Source organism: Vipera ursinii (genome assembly GCF_947247035.1).
Source record: "Vipera ursinii genome assembly, chromosome: 2".
NCBI classification, from domain to species: Eukaryota; Metazoa; Chordata; class Lepidosauria; order Squamata; family Viperidae; genus Vipera; species Vipera ursinii.
The window spans coordinates 91,811,339-91,835,066 of record NC_139513.1 but is presented as its reverse complement, the minus strand read 5'-3'; the positions used below and the strand labels follow the sequence as shown (position 1 = coordinate 91,835,066).

Genomic DNA, 23,728 nt, shown 5'->3' with positions numbered 1-23,728 from the left:
ATTTTTATACTTATAATCAGAAAGGGAAAAAGAAACATACATGACTCTGATAAGTCATACGAATACAATGAGCCATCAATGTTTAAATTTCTCCTATCCAGATGCTTGGGGAGGATTTAAAAAGTCACGTGACCAAGATATAATGTGTGTGTGTGTGTGTTTAAGATATAAGGCAAGAAATATTTTCCTGATGAGAGCTAAATAGCTCGAAATAACTATACCAGTCTCCCTTTAACTCTTTGTTGGCAATCCAAATTTATATATACATATATTGTCGTGGCAAAGGGGCTTGTGTAATTCAATGAAGCTATGAGCTATGCGGACAGGTCATAGCAGAGAGTTCTAACAAAATGTGATCCACTGGAGAAGGCAATGGCAACCCACTCCAGTATCTTTGCCATGAAAACCCTATGGGCAGTACCAAAAGACAAAGCGATATGACGCTGGAAGATGAGCCCGTCAGGTCGGAAGGCGTCCAATATGCTACTGGGGAAGAGCAGAGGGCTAGTACTAGTAGCTCCAGAAATAATGAAGTGACTGGGCCAAAACCGAAAGGATGCTCAGCTGTGGATGTATCTGGTGGTGAAAGGAAAGTCCGATGCTATTAAGATTTTTTCTCCATAGGAACCTGGAATGTAAGATCCATGAATCAAGGAAAGCTGGATGTGGTCAAACTGACAAGACTGAACATCGACATCTTAGGAATCAGCAAACTAAAATGGACAGGAATGGGTGAATTTAATTCAGATGACCATCAGGTATACTACTGCAGGCAAGAATTCCTCAGAAGAAATGGAGTAGCCTTCATAGTCAATAAAAGAGTAGGAAAAGCAATACTGGGATACAATCCCCAAAATAACAGAATGATCTTGGTTCGAATCAAAGGCAAACCATTCAATATCACAGTAGTCCAAGTCTATGCCCCAACCACTGGTGCTGAAGAGGATGAAATTGACTGGTTCTATGAAGCCCTACAACAGCTTATAGAACTAACACCAAAAAATGATGTCCTTATCATCATGGGGGATTGGAATGCTAAAGTAGGAAGCGAAAAGATAACCGGAATAACAGGCAAGTTTGGCCTTGGAGTACAAAATGAAGCAGGGCACAGGCTGATAGAATTTTGTCAAGAGAATATGATGGTCATAGCAAACACTCTTTTCCAACAACCCAAGAGACAGCTCTACACATGGACATCACCAGACGGTCAACACAGAAATCAGATTGACTATGTGCTCTGCAGCCAAAGATGGAGAAGCTCTATACAGTCAGTAAAAACAAGACCAGGAGCTGACTGTGGCTCAGACCATGAGCTTCTCGTTGCAAAGTTTAGGCTTAAACTGAAGAAAGTAGGGAAAAGCGCTAGGCCACTCAGGTATGAATTAAATCATATCCCTGTTGAATACACAGTAGAGGTGACAAATAGATTTAAGGAATTAGATCTGATAGAGTGCCTGAAGAACTATGGATGGAGGTTCACAACATTGTACAAGAGGTAGCAACTAAAACCATCCGAAAGAAAAAGAAATGCAAGAAAGCAAAATGGCTGTCTGAAGAAGCTTTGCAAATAGCTGAGGAAAGGAGGGAAGCTAAAGGCAAGGGAGAAAAAGAAAAATACGCCCAATTGAATGCAGAATTCCAGAGAATAGCTAGAAGAGATAAGAATGCCTTCTTAAATGAACAGTACAAAGAAATAGAAGAAAACAATAAAATAGGGAGGACCAGACATCTCTTCAAGAAAATTGGAGAGATGAAGGGAACGTTTTATGCAAAAATGGGCATGATAAAAGACCAAAATGACAGGGACCTAACAGAGGCAGAAGAGATTAAGAAGAGGTGGCAAAATTACACAGAAGAACTATACAAGAATGAGCTTAACGTCCCTGATAATCACAATGAGGTGGTCACTGACCTCGAGCCAGACATCCTAGAATGTGAAGTGAAGTGGGCCTTAGGAAAGCTGAGCAACAACAAAGCTAGTGGAGGTGACAGTATTCCAGCTGAGCTATTCAAAATCTTAAAAGACGATGCAGTAAAAGTGCTACACTCAATTTGCCAGCAAATTTGGAAAACTCAACAGTGGCCACAGGATTGGAAAAGATCAGTTTACATTCCAATTCCAAAGAAAGGCAGTGCCAAAGAATGTTCAAACTATCGCACCATTGCACTCATTTCACATGCTAGTAAAGTTATGCTTAAAATTCTACAAGCTAGACTCCAGCAGTATGTGGATTGAGAACTACCAGAAGTACAGGTAGAATTTCAGAAGAGGCAGAGGAACTAGTGATCACATTGCCAACATACGCTGGATCATGGAGAAAGCTAGGGGGTTCCAGAAAAACATCTACTTCTGCTTCATTGACTATGCTAAAGCCTTTGATTGTATGGATAAAGGACCGAAATGGCAGGGACCTAACAGAGGCAGAAGAGATTAAGAAGAGGTGGCAAAATTACACAGAAGAACTATACAAGAATGAGCTTAACATCCCTGATAATCACAATGAGGTGGTCACTGACCTCGAGCCAGACATCCTAGAAGGTGAAGTGAAGTGGGCCTTAGGAAAGCTGAGCAACAACAAAGCTAGTGGAGGTGACAAACTGTGGAGGTGACAAACTGTGGCAAGTTCTTAAAGAGATGGGAGTAGCAGACCATCTTATTTGTCTGTTGAGAAACCTATATGCGGGTCAAGAAGCAACAGTGAGAACTGGACACGGAACCACTGATTGGTTCAAAATTGGGAAAGGAGTCTGGCAAGGCTGTATACTGTCGCCCTGTCTATTTAACTTATATGCAGAGCACATCATGAGAAAGGCAGGGCTAGATGAATCAAAAGTTGGAATTAAGATTGCCAGGAGAAATATCAACAACCTAAGATATGCAGATGATACCACTCTAATGGCAGAAACTGAAGAACTACAGAGACTCCTGTTGCGGGTGAAGAAGGAGAGTACAAAAGTTCGGATGAAACTTAACATTAAGAAAACCAAGATCATGGCATCCGGCCCTGTCAATTCCTGGCAAATAGATGGGGAAGAAATGGAGGTAGTGACAGATTTTATTTTCCTGGGCTCCAAGATCACCACAGATGGGGACTGTAGTCAAGAAATTAAAAGACGCTTGCTCCTGGGGAGGAAATAATGGCAAATCTAGACAGAACACTAAAAAGCAGAGACATCATCCTGTCAACAAAAGTGCATATAGTTAAGGCTATGGTCTTCCCAGTTGCAATGTATGGCAGTGAAAGTTGGACCATAAAAAAGGCTGAGCGCCAAAGAATTGAGGCCTTTGAACTATGGTGCTGGAGAAGACTCCTGTGAGTCCCTTGGACTGCAAGGCGATCAAACCGGTCAGTCCTAGAGGAGATCAACCCTGACTGCTCTTTAGAAGGCCAGATCCTGAAGTTGAAACTCAAATATGTTGGCCACCTAATGAGAAGGAAGGACTCACTGGAGAAGAGCCTAATGCTGGGAAAGATTGAGGGCAATAGAAGAAGGGGACGACAGAGAATGAGGTGGCTGGATGGAGTCACTGAAGCAGTAGGCGTGAGCTTAAATGGACTCCAGAAGATGGTAGAGGACAGGAAGGCCTGGAGGAACATTGTCCATAGGGTTGCGATGGGTCGGACACGACTTCGCAGCTAACAACAACAACAACAAATATGTGTGTGTGTGTGTGTGTCTTTTATATGTGTGTGTGTGTGTGTGTGTAATTAAGATATATGGCAAGAAATCTTTTCCTGATGAGAGCTAAATAGCTTGAAACAACTATACCAGTCTCCCTTTAACTCTCTGTTGGCAATCCATATACATATACATATACATGTGTGTGTGTGTGTGTGTGTGTGTGTGTGTGTGTGTGTGTAAATATATGTGTGTATGTGTATGTATATGTGTATATGTATATGCATATACATATATAAATGCATATGCATGTATGTATAAAACACATTGTAGATTAATTTTCTGTAAGTAGATTCAAACAGTAAAAACCAGTCTGAAAAATAGTGGCCTTTACTGTATCCTTTAGAAAATGCTCATATGATGAGAAAATTATGAATGGAAGCAAATCCATTGATAAAACAGAAAATGCTTTCCTAGGGCTTAACACATTAGCAGTATTGAAACTACAAGGTGTTTTTTTTAACTTAATGAGACTGCAATAAAACAAAAGAGCATGAATCAAAAGTGACTGTGTCCGCCTCTACAATTGTAAATGGCTTTCAGTCTCTTTTTATTCATTTTCTCTGCCTGCCAGGGAAAATAAGAAATTTTGCATCAATACTGGGTGCACCCTGATATTGTTTTACAGTACTTAGTTGGCTCTATGTTAAGCTTTAGGTCTGTTTGAGTTTCTTTCATTAAAGAGAGAGGATGGAAAGAAATAATTAAAGGTGCTTCTCTCATCATTTCCTATAGCTTAAAAGATTTTCAGCATTTTCCATTAAATTGCCATAGAAAGTTCTGAAGTTGTTTTTCAATTCTTTAATTTCATACTCTTATTTATGATGCAGCTATTATTACTTTTTGCATCAAGACAGTATTTTAGCTGTTCAACTTGCACCAATCTGTCTCTTATAGAGTTTTGTGAGTCAACTGAATATTCACATGCAGAGCTGGGAAAGAAAATGGATTGAATACTTGGACATATGAGCCGGTTCTGATTCATAGATCTAGTTTTTCAGTTGAAGAGATTTTGGTATTTGTGGTGGTAGTTCTTTTAAATTCTAAGCAGCAGTCGGCCAACTAAAATTATTTGTGAAAGAAGCAGCTTTTTGTATTCTAATATTCACAGAACACTGAATTTTAATTCAGAAAACATATTAAAACTTATTAGATATAAGTCACATAAAAGATAACTGCAGCTTGTTGTACTGTGATTGCCAGTTTGGATTTTTTTTTTTAAAAAAAAAAACAACCCTGAATACAATTTAAATAAGGAGCATTTTATTTTCAACCAACATACACACTGACTGATTCTTTCTGTAAAGACGAAGAATATGAGAATTCAAAGTAAAACACAATTCCCCCTCCTCCAATTCTTGGAAATAACCTCAAGATCAGCTCCAAAAAGTCGACATTAAAATATAATTTTAATTAAAAATGAGAGACAAGCATTAAATAATTGGGGGAGTTAATTTTAGTTGCATTTTAAACTAGAAATAAATTTAGTTCACTTCTTGGCTTCACTAGCTTCCTTGCCTAGCTCCAAGTACACCCCCTCCTGAGACCTTAAACATTTGTGCACACTGATACAGCGTAAAGGAGTAAAGCATTCATGAACATTAAAGAAAAATAACACTTCACTAATTTTCAGTGTTTCTACCCTTATGAGATCTTTAAATCTGATACTTACACTTCAGATACACTGAAGCAATTTCCTGAATGCTCAAAGCCAATGAAAAGCAGCCATATAAATGTTTAGAAAGCTAACTATATACAAAACGATAAACTGTCAATGCATCCAAACTTAACACTCTATACAAGAATATAGTGGCTACACATTGTTAGGAAGTAAAGATTCAGGCCAAGCCAGCATCAGGATTCCAAGGGGCAATTGGTACCAGATGATTAAGAAAAGTTAGCCACTGGATGACTAGGGAGATTGCTTATTCTCTTTATTATTATTTTTTTCTTTTCTTTTTTAGCAGAACTAAATGTTTTTGATATGTCCCTGTTCCCCATCAACCTCCTCAGTTTTCAGGAGGAATGGTAATTTGCAGAGGGCCAATCCATAAAGCTGAGGTGATGGAGTCCTTGGCAGTTGAACGTCATTTGATATACTCAGTATGATTTTTTTTTACTTTTACCTAAAGAAGGACAAACTATTATGAAGTCAGTCCCAATTTGGGAAAATACAATTTGGTTGATTTACTTTACCGAGACCTGCTTATACACTACAGTAAAAGAATAAATCTTTATATTCACAATACTACAATGAAATCACTTGGAATATGTTAACTTGATGGGAGAAGCACAGTATTCCTTGAACAGTTGCAAAGCAACCAATTGATTTAAATGTATTTTCTGCTCCTACTTAATTTACCAGGCACAAAAGGTGGAGGAGAAAACTTTTTTTCCTTTCCACTCTCTCCGTATAAATTAATAAATATGTGCTACATTTAAACGATTACACTTTTTGCACAGTTTGCATATAGGCTAGCATCATGCCGAGAAAGGGTTTGATTCTCCGTAATAAATCACTCCACAGCTTTAAATATTAAAAGCATGAATTGCTTTCCACCACGCTGCTGGTTTTTCATCTGCAGTGCTGCTGATCGTTTTTTGAAGCAGAATGCCAGCTGTTCAGATTGGCAGTTCTTGCTAACAACCACATATGCTAAATTATGCATCTCCAACAGGCATTCCTAGGTTGGTGGCTTCTTCTACTATATTATACATTTAGCCGTAGATGTATTAGAGCCGGATAAAAGAGCAGTACAACAATAACAATGCAGTATCCAACCGGAAACCTCATGTGATATAATATCAGTTTTGAAAGGACTCCTCCTCCTCCTCCTCCTTCTGTCTTCCCTCTCTTTAACCAATTACATCCATATCTTACTCCCACCCCTGGGCAAAGTATCAATGGCTGAGATTTCTGTATCAGCTACTTTTTCCTATGTGGACTTGGTTCTGGAGGGGAAGTCTTCTCATAGAGTTAACATTTGATGACATGCCTTCTGGTTTCCCAAATGCCTCTCAGCACTGAATAAGCAATTAAGAATTATTTATGGCTGCTCCTTTGCTCTTTAGCAGAGTCAATTGCAGGGGGGAAAAATTAGGAGTAGGAAGGAGGGGCGATTCCCAAATAGTTGGCACAAACCACACATATTTATACATATGCATTTACATGCTGCAGTCTAACAGTCTAACAGATTCCCTCTTCAGAAAATTTGTTCAAACCTTTTTATGGCTATTTTTCTTGGTCAACTCTTGAGAATTTTATTTTATTATTATTCTAGAGAAAACCCTAAACATAAAAAGGTAAAAGCATATCTAGGTCTTCTCAACACAGTGTATCCCAACGCATCACAGAAATTAGCAGTTATCGAAAGAACTTATGTGCAAGAAGTCAAAGTCAATTTGTAGAAATAGACCCAAAGAATTCTATGTAAATTAGAACAAGACAGAACAGGACAGAACAGGATGGAACAGATCAGAATACTTTATTGGTTAAGTGTGATTAGAGACACAAGGAATTTGTCTCCAGTGAATTAGCTTTCAGGGTACATACAAAATAACAAAGTAATAATAATCATAATCACAATGTAATAATAATCATAATAATGATACCAATAATACAGGTAGAAGGTAGTGGAACAGATGAAAAGGCTAAAAGTAATACAGCCATACTACATAGGTAAATATAGACATAAAACAGTACTGTGGGAATTAGGTGTTCAGCAGAATGATGGCATGAGGGAGGAAAAACTGCCTCCATGTCTAGTTATTTTGGCATGCAATGCTGGGTTTTTTGTTTTTTTCTTGAGAAAAAAATAATCACCAACCACAGAAACAAACTACAGAACCTTGAAAATAAAATGGGTGCCCCTGCAGATATAGCAAATTTTGAGGACATTAATTCCCACTGTGGCCATTTAACAAGTTTTCAGACAGATATATTTTATCTATTTGTCTAATAATCATGACTTATCTCTCATATTTTTACAGCAAATGTATGGCAAATATCTGGGCTACCCTGAGAAACAGAAGTGAATTTTCTTAATAATACTCATAGGGAAAGCTTCCATGCCATCTTGCAAAGAAAATGGAATATTGCCTCAAGGACTCTATCAAAGGATTCTTCTGCAAAAAGTACAGAACTGCCATAAGACATCCAGTGAGAAAGAACTGCAACCCAAACCATGAAAGGTTCTTTTGATTATCCTACTTAATCCCTATTCATAAAGATTCTTGCTTACTGGTTCTCGGCCATCCATTGCTTCCATCCACAGCCTTCGATCCTCTTCAGAAAGTGCCTGCATTGTAATCACTCCAGGCCTGCAGAGATGAATGGAATGATGCCGTGAATAATAGGTTTAAAAATAGGAAATAGGAAAAACAGAAGTGGTAAACCAGGCAAATTCAGCAAAAGCTGCCACAATGCACCTTTCCATGATTCAGACTCAAACTCAAGTGGGACAAAACTATGTACATTAAAAAGAGAGAGACCAAATTAGAATATCATCAATTTTTCTCACTCTTCACTTCAATAGATCTGTTAGGCTTTAAAAAACAAACATTCTAAGCTACATATTTCAAATATTCATAAAGGTAATTAAAATAAAAAAGAATAATCACAATAGGCTGTCAAAACACAGTCACACAATAGAATCTTCATAAAAAAGCAATCACGGAAAATTCTCACTGATTAAATTGATGGGGTTTGCATTTCTGTCAAAATCTATCTTCATATTTATATAGATTACATGAGTCAGAGCAGCATCAAAGCTTCCAAATTATCACTACAATCTTCCCTCAAATTGATGTGGCAATATAACTAATCTACTAAGGAATACGCATTTTCGATAATAAAAGAAAAGGTGATTTGTTAATTGATTAAATATTTTGATTCAAAGTTAATAATCTACTGCAATTAAGATTCAAAAATGTTCTTCTTCACATTCTTCACTGTATTGGTTGATGGAAAGAAATAAAACAGCTGAAAAACTCATTTATGAAATTGATAATAAATAGAAAGTCATCTTGAATAAAATGACTTAACATTTTAATATGTTTTAAAAATGAAGCTTCAAAAAATTCTTTAAGAGTGTGGTAGATAATAATAATAATAATAATAATAATAATAATAATAATAATAATAATAATAATAATAATAATGATGATGATGATGATGATGATGTTGGAAGGGACCTTGGAGGTCATCTACTCCAGATAGCTGCAAGCGATTAAGATCACAACCAATAATTGGAATTATACTCTCATATCAAATGGAACATAAGAATCAAATCACAAATAGTTCGTGTTGACAGAGTTCCAAAGGATGAATTGTCTTTTATTATATATATCAATAGATCTTCTCTACTTCAAAAACCTTGTTATAAGAGAGTATTTGTAAGATACCATTTGTTTCCTCTATTCACCTATACCAATCTTTTTCTACATCAATACAGTATATGTTCGTCTTCACTGTCAGTGACTATGCTATAAAGCTACTGTCATATTTCTATTCTGAGGGGAATTAGGTTTTAATGTTAATTTACTGTATTTTGTATCTTTAATGAAAATTGGAAAGAAAAATGAATAATCACATTTATCAATGACTCACAGAGTCATCAGCAAAATCTTTTGCGTATAAATATCTGGCCCTGCTAACTATTGCAAGAAACTGTTCAATCAATGCATGAAAACTCTGAAATGAAATGGAAAACTATAATGAAGCATATTAATGTGCCTCACAGTTGTAAGAAAATTAACATATAGCACGAAAAGTGACATTTGGCTTCTGCCTCAACAGCAGTGGAGAAGGAGAATAAGAATTTAACTTTTAATAATAGAAATTTAGCAACTGCCAATTAGAGACTCACAGTTATGTCTACAAAAAAAGCTCACACAATTTATCCAGGAAAGAATGTAAGCTCTACAGATGTAAAATATTCAGACTGAATAAATATTATTTTTACTAATCTCCTTCTGTAATAATCTGAAAGCTATAGAAATAGCATTCTGAAAAATATTTGTCTAAAAAACACCCTAATTTACAGCTTATCTGAAGTACTGTGCTGAAAATTAAATTTGTCAGTGCAAGTTTGTTTTTTTTTATACAGGCTGTTTTTTCATAGAGATTTAGCTCACTCTTTGCTCTAATCTAGCATGATCCTTCTCTTAAATTGAAGCAGAACAAATCTCTGTTGAATGCTTAACAAACCTGCTTTTAACTGAAGCTAAACAGAGACAGAAGCAACAATGAGTTTTTGTTCTTAGGATTAAAAATAAAAGAAGTTGAAGCACCTTTCTCTCTTTTAATCCATACTTTGTTTTCATTATACTGTTTCTACAAAGGAACTTGATTTTTTTAAAAGACATGGGTTGGAAATCTTGTTAACAGACAAATTACACCAAGCAGCAAACCTAGTGCTAACAGTGCACACTCTAGAACAGGACAAATCAATCGTAACAGATAGCACAAACAGGTAACTGTATGAAGTCTGGGACTATGTTCTTAGAAAACTTGGCAACGTCTTTGAATACAGTCAAAGAGTTGCTTGTTAAGTAGGCAGCCATATAAGGTTAGTGAGCAAATGAGTGAAATCAGACTTCTCCTTTTGTCTGAAAAAGACTTGCACTATGTGTTTATTTCTTCCAGTCAGGCATTACACTAATTCTACAAAGCAAAAATGGAAATGTTAACCTTCATCATGCTAGATGTTAAATTTCTTATAGCATTGTAAAAGAAAGTGTTTGGAGCGTTTATTAGACACAAAAAAGTCAGTAACCAGTTGGGAGACTCCCACTTCCTCCTATCTCTCCCCCCCCCAAAAAAAAGTAAGAAGCATTTTGTTGTTGTTAGCTGCGAAGTCGTGTCCGACCCATCGCGACCCTATGGACAACATTCCTCCAGGCCTTCCTGTCCTCTATCATCTTCTGGAGTCCATTTAAGCTCACGCCTACTGCTTCAGTGACTCCATCCAGCCACCTCATTCTCTGTCGTCCCCTTCTTCTATTGCCCTCGATCTTTCCCAGCATTAGGCTCTTCTCCAGTGAGTCCTTCCTTCTCATTAGGTGGCCAAGAAGTATTACTTCCAACCTAAGAAGCACTACTACAGTATCTTTTGTTTTTCTAAAAAGTCTAAATGATTGCAACTAAATATCCCTTTAAAAAGTAGCATCCAAATCTTTGGTATTTTTCTTTTTAAGAAAACAGCATGAATTAGCATTTATACATCTTCTCCAACCTAGGAATAATGCATGTCTAAATCGTATCTGTCTTGGGTCACTGGCAAGGGAAAAATTCAACTTCCAGCTTAGCTGCACCTATAAAAGAAGGAAGAGAAGGGCAGGGCCTACATGGTGTATTCTTTTAATTACTACTACCTGTACTTTCTGAACGCTAGATTCTACAGTAGAGAAATGAAAAGAAGTATTAGTATCATTCAACTTGCTTGAGTTACACCAAACAATTACTTAGCTAGCTACAAGTGTACCATATCACATTTATAGTTAATTAGAAGCCAGCATTTTCTTACCCTATTATCCAAAATTTATTTTTACAATTCAGTGAGGTTATAGCTATTCACTAACATAAGCAGCAAGCTACATTTGAAGATCACCACTCATACTTCTCTACAAAACAGTGAAAAACAGAGGGAGCTTTAAATTTACTTTGCATTAGCCATAACATGATAATTTCAAGATTCTGTTCATTTATAAAGGTCATTGGAAATGTGACACAGCATGAGAACAAGTACAGGTTGTATTGCATTTGACCAGCACAGAGCTCATCCCGAGAGAAAGAGAAAAATGAATATATAAACAAAGCTGAAACACTGCAGGTAAGAGGGGTAAAAAAAAAGAGAGAGAGCCTGCTATGCCAACACAATCAATGGCTACGGGCAATGCAGAGGCCTCATGATACACTGTGATTTTTGATTTTTTAAAAAAGAAAAAGCAAAACTTTAAGACATAAACCAAAAAGAACTATGAACTTAAAAAAAAACCTTAGAGGTAACTTTAAAGAGAAATATATTTTAAATTTCCATATTGTTCCATCCAGAATGACATCTGTACAAATAAAAGACCTCTTTTAGAAATAGCATTGTTGTTATAACCCATAAACATTGTTATAAATTATGTTTGACAAATATTCTCATAGCTTTTGAATTTTTTAAAAAAATGTTTTTCATTTTATTTATGTATTTATTTATTTGGCCAAAGCAATCTCCTATAGTTTTCCATAGATCTGAATTATTTTCACGGCTAGTTCTTGAAAACTTGTTCAGAGTTTAAATAAATTCTGTGCGGAAAATCCAATACGATTTATCACTATGATTGTGATTCTTGATTAGGAAGGCAAAAGATATTTTGAAGCTGTGAAGAGCAGCCACACCATCCAATATAAGGCACTGGTGCTGTAAGGTGTTGTCTCTATATATCCGAAAACACTTTTTGTCTTAAATCCAAAGTGCAGCAAACTCCATTCATCAGATTCAGACTCCAGAACTTTCTTCCAGAGTTCTTCCAGAGAAACTGTCTACTTAAATGCAAGAATTCTCCATATTATTGAAAAGAAATCCTTGCTTTTAAATAAAATGGTTATATATCATTCTTAAAATTTAGCATTCAGGATAGCTATTTTAAGCAGTTCTGTCAAATCCTCTATCTTCCCATTCCTCATATTGAACAAATTATTTCCCATGCTTAAAAAGAGATTTGTGTGAAGATCAGAAGAAGTGAATGTCAAGAGCTAATGTTTGTACTTGCCATTTCCAGATTTTACATGAGGAGTTAAGGCAACTGCTTTGCATTCTTTATTTAACATTTTGTCACCTGAATTATGTATTTTGTAATTATTATTTCAAAATTATTACTACCTGCTTTCCTGTCACCTGAAATTTTAATATAGCAACTTTATGGGGCAATATACTGACTTTAGCCTTAAGAAAAATCCACCCATATTTAACATAATAAAAGCAATCTATGGTACATGCATACGTTCTAGCATGATTTTTCAGGATGCTCATAATATAAGCCCCACCCCAAAGATAAGCCCCAGTTAAGATCCGCAGCCAGCATTTAGTACTATATTTCCCCAAATATAAGCTCTAACTGGAAAATAAGCCTTAATGCATCTTTTGGAGCAAAAAATAATTTAAGACATGGTATTACTACGACAGAAAGACACCTTCATTTAAAAAAAGAACAAAAAACCCCCTGGGCTTTGTGAAAAGATTAAACGTGGGCTAAACATGATCGGCAGTTTGGCGGGTCGAATCCTGAGTGCTGCGTAACAGAGTGAGCGCCTGTTACTTGTCCCAGCTTCTGCCCACCTAGCAGTTCGAAAGCACGTAAAAATGCAAGTAGAAAAATAGGGACCACTCCGGTGGGAAGGTAACAGCGTTCCGTGCGCCTTTGGCGTCTAGTCATGCCGGCCACATGACCACGGAGATGTCCTCGGACAAGCGCTGGCTCTTCGGCTTTGAAACGGAGATGAGCACCGGCCCCTAGAGTCGGAAACGACTAGCATGATTGTGCGGGGGAACCTTTACCTTTTTACCTTTTTAAACATGGCTAATAGCAAAATGTATAATCTACAAGTAAGGATAGCTAAAAAAGAGTGTGACCTGGTAATCTGTTTGGTGAAGAATCAATCCAGAAATTTTTTTTCACCTCCCTGTAAGTCCAAATACTGCTTCTTATGGAAATGAACATCAATGATCTGGAAGTGGTGAGTAACATGCAATCAAAATTGTATTAGAGATTTGTGATTCTGTTTTGACCTTATATAGGTGGCTATTTTATAAAAATGTCCTGCAGGAAATATTACACATGTCCTGAACAAGCCTCCCATAAATAATATTCTAAAGCAGGCATGTTAAACTGCTGGCCCGCGGGCCAGATGCATCACAACGAAACCACGCCCTCCCCATTGCCGGCAATGGGGGAAAGTCACGTGATGTCACGAGTTTGACATGCTTGTTCTAAAGGATTAAAACTTTATACACTGGTATTCATCAATAGGATAATACACAAGCATAATTATTGCATAGATTTAACAACACTACTTGTTGAGAAAATAATGGTTAAAAACTGATTTCACATTGATTTTCAAAAGCAGAACAAAAAGCTACACATAAAACTACACAAGTTTCTGCTCAATTTAATTTTGCCATGTGTCTCTATTTAACATCAATGGTAGTTTGTTATATATAACATCTCTATCAATATTTATTTTCCAGTTGAGCTAAAAACTAATAAAGCAGGCACAGCTGCCACCTACAGGCTACATCATAAGCAGATCTTAAAATCCAAAATGGTTTATGTGGCTTTATAACATGTCATAACATAAAATTTTACTCATGACATAAAAAGGCTGTGTGAAGGTTTCCTCGGCAAGATTTTAAGACCACTGAAACAACAGTTCAAGGAATCTGTTATATTAAGGTTTTTTCCCCAGGAAAGAAAACTTTATATATAAATAAGGCAGGGTCAATTTAGGGGGAGGAAATAATATGCATATTTATGGAGAGGATATAATTGGTAAGACTTGCATTCTTTTACAATCTGGTTTCAGCCTGCATAGACTGAATAATGTGTACATTGCAGTTCCTAATTCTTTAAACATGCCACTATATGCAAGAAAATGGAGGTATGTGGATATAACCAATTTATCTTCTTTTTGCATACTTGTCTCATTCCTATCTCATCTTCAAACACAGAACATGAATGTAGGTTTGGTCATATGCTTAGCTATGATAAGACTTTTCAAGTTCAGGACCTAATCCTGCTTCATCGTATCTGCTAGCACTTCACTCAGACAAAATAAATTCACAAGAAAATTTTAATTGGCCAACTTAAAAAAAACAAGTGCAAAATTAAAAAAAGAAAGATAAAAGGAGAACATCCCTTATAGCTACCACTACCAACTCACTGCAAACAAAAATGTTATATATGCAAAGAAAACTGGTAAATAGTCAGAATTCAGTTTAGTGAGATTTAAACAATATTTTCAACTTTTGTGGTTACTGTATGGTTAAGAGCATGAGAGATTAAACAGGCACTGAATCAACATGTATTCATTAATGCAATATTATCCTGTTTGATCTGAAGGAGTCTTGATTTGCAAAGTATTAAGAAATGGAACCCTTTGAAGACATGGTACCACTTCATCGTGCATGGATCTCTGCTGTCCACAGTACAGAACATGAGATGCACAGTCTTTACATGTATAAAATCTCTTTGAAGTTAAGATTGTCTCTTGGTGGCTTCATGGATATATCCATGCAAGGTTTTCTGACATAAGGTGTTTCCATTGCCTCCCGCCAATTTTGTTTCGTTGCTGTTAATCTATGCATGGTAGCCTAGCAGTTAAGATGCTGGGCTTGTCGACCAGAAGTTTAGCAGTTTGAGACTTTAGTACTGCATGATAGGAGGAACTCCTGTTCTTGCCCTAGTCCCTGACAACCTAGCAGTTTGAAAGCACATAAATCCAAGTAGATAAATAGGTATCACTTTAGTGGGAAGGTAACAGCATTCCATGCACCTCAGCATATAGTCCTGCTGGCTACATGACCACAGAAATGTCCGTGGACAACACTGACTTCCTCAGCTAGGAAATGGAGATGAGCATTCTCCCTTGAGTTTTGTAGCTGGACACAAGAAATAAAATTTGCTTGACCCACGTGATACTGGGGAAAAGAATTACTTGGTGCAGACTCACTGCTGCTCACAGGTTGGGATAAGATGCACAAAACATGCCCGTATGGGACCCCAGTATCACTATCAAGTAAGAGGATTCTGTGTGATTAATGCTGAGAGGTAACAAAGCATCACTGATGCCATCTGTTTAATGCCTCACTGCATTATCATTTCGGCAATATGTAATTGACAATATAGAAATTAAAACAAATGGTCTCTGTTCCCTAATCTGATTCCACTGGCTCTTACTTTACCTTTGCTTTTTGCAAATTCTTTTCTTCGTTTTTACCCTTTCCCTCAGTTCGTATTTCTACACAATGCACATTTTGGATGCATGTCAGGAAGCTAGAAGAATGATTGGCAAAGAATACCAAAATGAATTCTTGTTCTGTTTTCCACAGGGTGACAAATTCCAATGCTGCAGTAAAAATTCCTTAGGATGAACTCTTCTGACTCTCTTCTACAGGATTACAAATATAACTACTGTTGTATTGTCCTTGAATAAAACTTGGACATTGATGGAGAAATAGTAGTCACTTTATGTTAGCTGAATAGGCTTAATATAAAGAGCCTATTATTTTTCCACCAGGGTTCAAGTATCACTCCTAAGCAATTGTTAAGAAAGTGTATGTGTATATAGTAAATACTTCAGCAGAAACACTATCAGTGCTGCTCACTAAAGATAATCATTTAAATTTGATTTCCTATTACAGGAATTACAGCTAAAATAACATTGAAGTGCAGGTTCGCATCCCACCAGGCTCAAGGTTGACTCAGCCTTCCATCCTTCCGAGGTAGGTAAAATGAGGACCCAGATTGTTGGGGGCAATAAGCTGACTTTGTAATAATGCCGCTTGGGGGGTGTATGAAAGCCCTAATAAGCAGGCATATACATAGAATGAAGGCTACTGCTAAGCTTGTCAGCCGCCCTGAGTCTTCGGAGAAGGGCGGGATATAAATGCAATAAAAATAAAAAATAAAATAAAAATAAATGGACATGCAGCTTTTATTGACCTTTAGAATTGTTGATCATGTAACTCAATCCCGATTTTTAGTAAACCAGAAAAGCACATTTACCTTCCCTCCCTCCCACTCTCCAAAAATCAAGGCTACTTCATCTCCTATTTTTTGTTTGTTTGTTTGTTTATGCTTTTCAAACCATACTACATCTCTTCCACATTTTCTGTTTCTGGAAAGTGTTCGCATGATAAAGAGCCTGTAAACAGTATCTACTGCCTTTTTAGTCCATATATCTAGAATCACCCACCTCGGGAGAGAAGAAAATTTGTCAATATTTTTATTTTCCCCTCCACTATTGGCTGCATTGTTTGGGGTTTATAATCAGCAATTAGACTTGAATTGGAGGAGACCATCAATATAAAACTCCCAACAAGCAAAGGAAAAAGACTGTACTTGAAATAACAGGTTTCACAAGCAAAATAAGAGCGTATATAGTGTATAAGTAGCATTCCTGTTTTAGACAAAGCAGTCAACAAATCACTGTAGTGGTTTTCCCCCACCTTATTTATTCCAGCAGTTAATCAGGTTTGGTTTTGTTTTTTTGCAGTGAACAGCTAATCCTACTGAAACTTTTTGCTCAAAGAGAATATATTATTGTAGTTACTATATGTTGCTTATATAAAATATAGCTTTTTATATTAAAACATTCACTTGTGCTACTTTGTGCTAATTTAAGCACTTTCATATACTGTTTGCACATTTTACAAGCAATGCAGCTTGACCCTATTGTTGCCTCAGATGGCTATTCCCGAGACCTTAACCCTGATTTCCAGGGTGCAGCTCTCTTTCCCAATGTTCACATGAATAGAACAAACTTCTAAGTTACGTACTAGATGCCAGATATACAAAGGTCCCTTTTTAAAAGACATTCATATAGCTAGATCTCAAAGAAACAAAGTATGGAATATGTGCAAAAACAAATCAAGTGGCATGCTCACATAAACAGTACTGTACAAACTAAGCAATGTTTTATGAAATTGTTTGTGAATCCAAAAGATATAACATCAAATGTTAATTTATTTTAATTCTTCTTATGGATCGACATTTTGTTTTCAAGGGGCTATGTAGGCTTAACTATAGAATCAAAATATTTTTGACTTATTTTCAGGTGGATTAATTCACAGTTAATCCAAGTAAGCAATTTAATCACTCTTAACTCTAGACCAGACATGTCAAACTCGCGACGTCACGTGATGTCGCGCGACGTATCGGAACTTTTTCCCATTGCCGGCAATGGGATGGGCGTGGTTTCTCTGTGACGCTCCAGCCTGCGGGCCGGCAGTTTGACACCCCTGCTCTAGACCATTCATGATCAAAAGCATTTGCATTTGTTCACTGTGAACCAGGAATATGCAAAATGATCAAAACTGAAAAGCTTCTGAAATCAAAATGGGTTGTTGTAATCATTCTGGAAATGGTCAGGCTCCAAACTTCCCACATCAAACGCTAGTTTTCTAGCTGTTTGTAACAACTTGCTCCAAAATCAAAGAAGTCTGGGACAATTTAAACTTATAATTGTTTTAAGTATAAATATTACAAAACTGAATGTCTAAATCATATTTAAGTTGAACCTATTATAATGGTCATGAGAAGACACATGATTGCCAATCAAAATAAATCTAGTCACAATTACAGTTTCAAATCTCTGTGTTTATGAGATAGAATGCTTAATCCAATTTCATACGACCATGCTGATTTATTAAAAATTGTTATTTATTAACCTGCCATTCACCAATAATTGAATAATGAAATATTTTTGTAACACAGCCTTAACGTTACTGAAGTAAAATATGGGATATATTTTAATACCAAAAAACTCTATAGAGAAATTAAAAGATAATTTGAGGAATTATCCTATGAGAAAACTGGCACAATCCATGCCTCTTAAATTGCTATGTGGACTAAAAGACAATTATTCTTTAGATTTCACATTCCTCAAATTTGCAACAGAGCATGAATGAAGTCTTTGTACCTTTTGGCAACTCCCGAAAGAAGATTGAAACAGTGTTGTGGTTCTACGAATTCTCTTGATTTTTTTTTTCTTTCTGAGCTGTTTTAAAATTTCTATTGCTTCCCACCTGCAGTTATGGTCTTGCTTCTCTCTGTAAAAGGAGATTGTGTCCTGGCAAGAGATTGCTTCATCTAATGTCCAGAGCATTCATTTAACAATGGCAACTGGGACTTAATCTGGGACTTAGAGTTGCTAAGCAAATGATCACATTTTATGACCGCATTGCTTAACAATGGCAATCCCAGTCTACAATTGCCATTGTAGGATGAAGAATTCCTGCATATGAGTCCTTGATTTGTCTTCATTTGATACTACGTCTCTACATTGCACAGAATACATTGCATGAACTTTGTTGGCTTACATGTTATATTTATTCTAAAAGGTCAGAGTTGCCTGCTGATGGACCCTGGAACTCCTTTGAAGTAAGGCTGGGTTACATTTGCAATTTGTGTATACAGGGCTTTTTTTGTCATAGAACGCGCAGAACGGAGTTCCGGCACCTTTTTTGGATGGAACCTTGTAGGATAGGCAAGGCGGGTTGTATGACATGTGTGAGTTCCGGCACCTTTTTCTTTTACAAAAAAAGCACTGTGTGTATATGTGTGTGAGAGACAGAGATGTTCCTGCTATATTTAGTTGAGTGGATCTGCACTTTTCGATGAAGGCACATGGTGATCTGTAGTGGAGAAGAATGACTTGTAAGTAGTTTATTTCTGCTTCTATACTTCTGGCTACTGAATGGCAAAAGACAAACTCAACCTGAAGCGCTATACTGTATTAGCCGCACAAGAGTTCCTGAATAAAAGCTGGGATGTAAATTTAATAAATACACTCACCGATCCACAGCTTCTACATCAAAGCAGAATCTCTTCTCTATAGAATCAGTCTTCCGTCGAGTGCAAGATTTGAGGATAATAGCTTCGTCTTCTCCCTGGCAGGATAAGAAAATTGCATACTAGGCCAATTTTTTTTCTTCTTTTTTTTAAAAGAAATCCAATCTAGAAACAACTTTGCTTAAAATACCAGAAACATTTACTTTGGAGCCAGTATTTCACCCCATGCTGATTATCAATTACAACCAGCTAGTAGAGAAAAGGATTTGTATATCCTATCAAGGTACTCTTTGTAAAATGAGAAACAGAAGCTTTATTTAAACCTCAGTTAAAGCTATCAATCTTAGAAGAGATAAGAACATAAGACAGCCTTGACAGATCAGAGCAAAGCTTTGTCTAATCTAAAAGCTTGCCTCAAACAGCGCTTACCTGTTCAGCCAAGCCAAAGCAAAACTGGAGTGTCTCTTGTGTGCTCCTAGCATTGGCCATGATGGAATGTTATCTCCAGCACTGAACAAAGTGGTCCTCGACTTATAGCCACAATTGTGCCCAAACTTTCTGTTGCTAAGTGAGATAGTCATTAATTTTGCCTCATTTTTACAAACCTTTCCTGTTAAGTGACTGACTTCAGTTGTTAAGTTAACACAGCTGTTAAGTGAATCTGATTTCCCCAGTGACTTTGTTGTCAGTGAGTTGCCAGGCATCTGAATTTTGAACATGTGACCATGGGGACGTTACAACGGTCGTAAGTCATCAGTCACTTTTTCAGTGCTGTTGTAATTTCAAATGTTCACTAAATGAACTGTTATAAGTTGAGGACTACCTGAATTTCTAATGGTCTGTGTTTTTATCCCTAATTACAACAACAATAATAATAATCATAGTTAGAAGGGACCTTGGAGGTCTTCTAGTCCAACCCCCTGCTCAGGCAGGAACCCCTAAACCATTTCAGACAAATGGTTGTCCAGTCTCTTCTTAAAAATTTCCAGTGTTGGAGCACTGACAACATCTGAAGTTGTTGTTCCACTGATTAATTGTTCTAACTGTTAGGAAATTTCTCCCTGGTTCAAGGTTGCTTCTCTCCTTGATTAATTTCCATCCGTTGCTTCTTGTCCTGCTTTCAGGTGCTTTGGAGAACAGCTTGGCTCCCTCTTCTTTGTGGCAACCCCTGAGATATTGGAACACTGCTATCATGTCACAATCACAAGGTTGCCTTTCAATTGCCAGTCTTACCAATTTCCAATCTAGGTTTGATTGTAACCACAGAAAGGAAACTAAATCTGCTCAATCACTAATCAGGCAATGTTTGGTCCTGTTGTTGGCTTTAGTTCAATTCAGAGATTCTTAGAAAGACCTGGCAGATGAGAAGCTCCAAATGGCCTCTAAAAGTTATGCTGATAGGGAAGTGCCACAAAATGAAATAAACATTCCCAGACCATGAATCACGGTCCAAGCAGAAATGCCCTTGGAAGAATACATGTGTATCCCATTACTAGAGTTATACTTGCAAAAAGCTATTAATTGGGATGTGTCAAGTAATGACTTTGTTTCAGGAAATGACTTGGTTGAATAAAAATAACAGGAACATTGTCTGAGACATAGTACCTGCAAATCTTTATAGCTATAGAAGCATTGCCAATGCAAATGCAGACAAGTAAAAGGTTGCAGGCCAAAACAAAGTGAATATGAAAATTCATGTCATCCCTTCAAGGAATGAAATTCATATAAGCAGCAAGTGCCCTGAGACATCTTCCTGGTATTACATTAATTGCAACAAACCTGTTTAGGAAACAAATTACTATGTTGAAATCTTTCTTATTAAATACTTGAAAGCTTTTTATGTGGAGCTCTCTTTTTTCAAGTAAGATTTTGTTAACTTTTTTTCCATAGAAAGTTCTTTTCTAGGGTAATGCCTAAATGAAGAATTTGTGGGAGCTAAACTGAAACAGTTTGATTCTATTTTTTCAACATCATGCATGTGCGCAGATGCATGACTTTATATGCACACAGATTTACACAGATAGTCATTATGTATGTACCTACATGCACATCACATATAAATATTTAGATATATACAGTATGCAGATCATAATGGTAAAAGGAATGGTGCAAAGAACATTTTGGTAAACAAGGAAGCCTCGTTAACCTGAAAGTATCCTTGTGTCTGATATGCACAGTTATGTATTATTATTATTTTGAGTTGTGCATTGTGTCCTAACATTTAGATCAGTAGATTTCAGCACATTCTCATTCTCCTATCATAAAGATACAAATACAATTAATTCATATGTGATGAAAATTGAATGAATTTATTGTTTATGCCTAGAAATATATTGCTTCATATCAAAAGACTTAATAACTCTAATTAAATGTACTGGAAAACACTAATTTATAAAGGGAAGGTGTGAACATGTGATCCAGATTTATCATACCATGTGAACAATACATTGAGAAAGATCTGAAGGGACTATTTAAATACAATTATAATACTTCCTGCAATTAGTAACTTTGGCCAACTCCATTTTAAACTACCATATTTTATTTTAGCCATAAATGAAAATAATCCTAACTACTGTATTTCCATGACAAATCATCTGCATTTTTACTCACCCCCTTTCCACCAGACTTCTGGTCAAATGGCACCATCGTTATTCGTTTGGATTCACTCTGATATGTGCAGTAATGCTTTACCCAGGATGTCCCAAAATGACCTATTCAGAATTGAAATTGTGTATTTCAGGTATGATACAAATGCTAGCTAATTTTAATGGAATGTACATCTTAACATATGGAAGGATGGAACCAAACTTGCTGCACGGGCTACAATTCATTATATGATTGAAACCTTTAAATATAATAAGGGTGTAAGTAAGTTTCTAGAAGACAGGATTTTCAATATTAAGCAACCAAGTACACAGAGGCATAATCTCAAATTGACAGGAGGGAAACTCAAAAGTAATGTTAGAAATTATTATTTTACAGAAAGATTAGTGGAAGCTTGGAACCAACATCCAGAGGAAATAATAACTCAATCATCAGTAACTGAGTTTAAACATGCTTGGGATAAATGCATGTTCTTCATGTGACAAAATGATAAATAAAATAAATAACAAATAAAACACAAAACTCAAAGGGCAGACTCACTAGACCACTAGGTCTTTTCCTGCAGTTAATTTTCTATGTTTCTATATCCAAAATACTGGATTTAGAAGTCACAAATAATAACTCTTATTTGAATTACTGTGTCAATTTCAGTCCTTGAAAACAAAAGGGAGTACTTGTAGAATTTATAATCTTTTTCTAGTAAATCTAAAAAGTACTCTAAAGGAAAGAAAAAAATAACTCTGGAAGCAAAGATTTAGGAGATGCAAAATGAAACTCTGCGTAGGTTAAAAATACAATTTGAAATAGGGAAAAATATTAGTCTTCCTTGAAGGTAGTACACAGTCTATTAATAGCAGTCCTGATATTAGATGGAATGAAAAGAGCAGAGATTGCAGGGACCAGAGCAGAAAAGCCCACACTCTGCTAGAGAGACGTGTTTTTTGTTTTATCCCATTTATATCCCACCCTTCTCCGAAGACTCAGGGCAGCTTACAATCTAAGCACAAATCAATGTGCTTAACAATAGCCTTCATTCTATGTATATGCCTGCTTATTAGGGCTTATTGCCCCCAATAATCTGGGTCCTCATTTTACCTACCTCGGAAGGATGGAAGGCTGAGTCAACCTTGAGCCTGGTGGGATGCGAACCTGCACTAATTGCAGGCAGCTGGTGTTACTTAAGGAGGCATTAGCCCACTGCTCCACCAAGGTTCAAGTTCCCTGAGGTTGGGCCCCAGTGCAAGTCCAGAAGCTCAGAAGGCAAAACCTCATGGTCCGGGTGACTGACCCAGATTGGATCCTGCAACAGTATCCTGGGACACATAGATTTTTGCCTTCATTTGTGAGAGCAGAGATTCTTCTTTAATACTCAGTGCAGCTTTTCTCTACACAACAACCTTTTAGATACAGGTATTCATATTATTTCAAATATATAACTAGACTACCTACTTTGAACATCTATTACATTTTGTAGACCTCTCCTGAAATGTAAGTTTCATAAGGATCTTATTTTATTCTTGCTAATTATAGTTAGGACAGAAATAGCAAGAAACAGTAAGCTGGTTGCAGTCAATGTGGTTGAAAGCTCAAGGGCATAGCAATTCTTCTGCAAGTGTAAATATACTGAAGCAGACTAATTAGAAGGGGGGAAAGTAAAATCTGTTTTAGCCACATAATTTCTATTTCTCTTATACATTAATAAAATTTATCTGCCTATTCATCTTTATAATAGTTGGGAACTTCTGGCTTTTCTGATGCTGCTGCATATTTTGGTAGTCGGGAAATACAGCTAACGCCTATGCATGCTAGCAGTTGTGTTGCAGCAATATCTATAGGAGTTCTTTATTCCCTATCATCAAACTAGCCAAACAAAGTTTCAATATTT

General features: G+C 36.5%; 1 protein-coding gene across 4 annotated transcripts in view; it reads right to left on the bottom strand.

The window, feature by feature from the left end:
- The window catches only part of ARHGAP26 (Rho GTPase activating protein 26), a 295,272-nt gene that overhangs the window by 147,721 nt on the left and 123,823 nt on the right, over nt 1–23,728 (bottom strand). For all 4 annotated transcript variants that reach the window (XM_083353575.1, XM_083353577.1, XM_083353576.1 and 1 more), the window contains 3 exons: nt 21,850–21,950; nt 19,243–19,337; nt 7,923–8,001 (listed from right to left, as the gene is read on the bottom strand). In XM_083353575.1, coding sequence (XP_083209701.1) covers nt 7,923–8,001; nt 19,243–19,337; nt 21,850–21,950 — 275 coding nt within the window. The remainder of the gene's footprint in view (nt 1–7,922; nt 8,002–19,242; nt 19,338–21,849; nt 21,951–23,728) is intronic.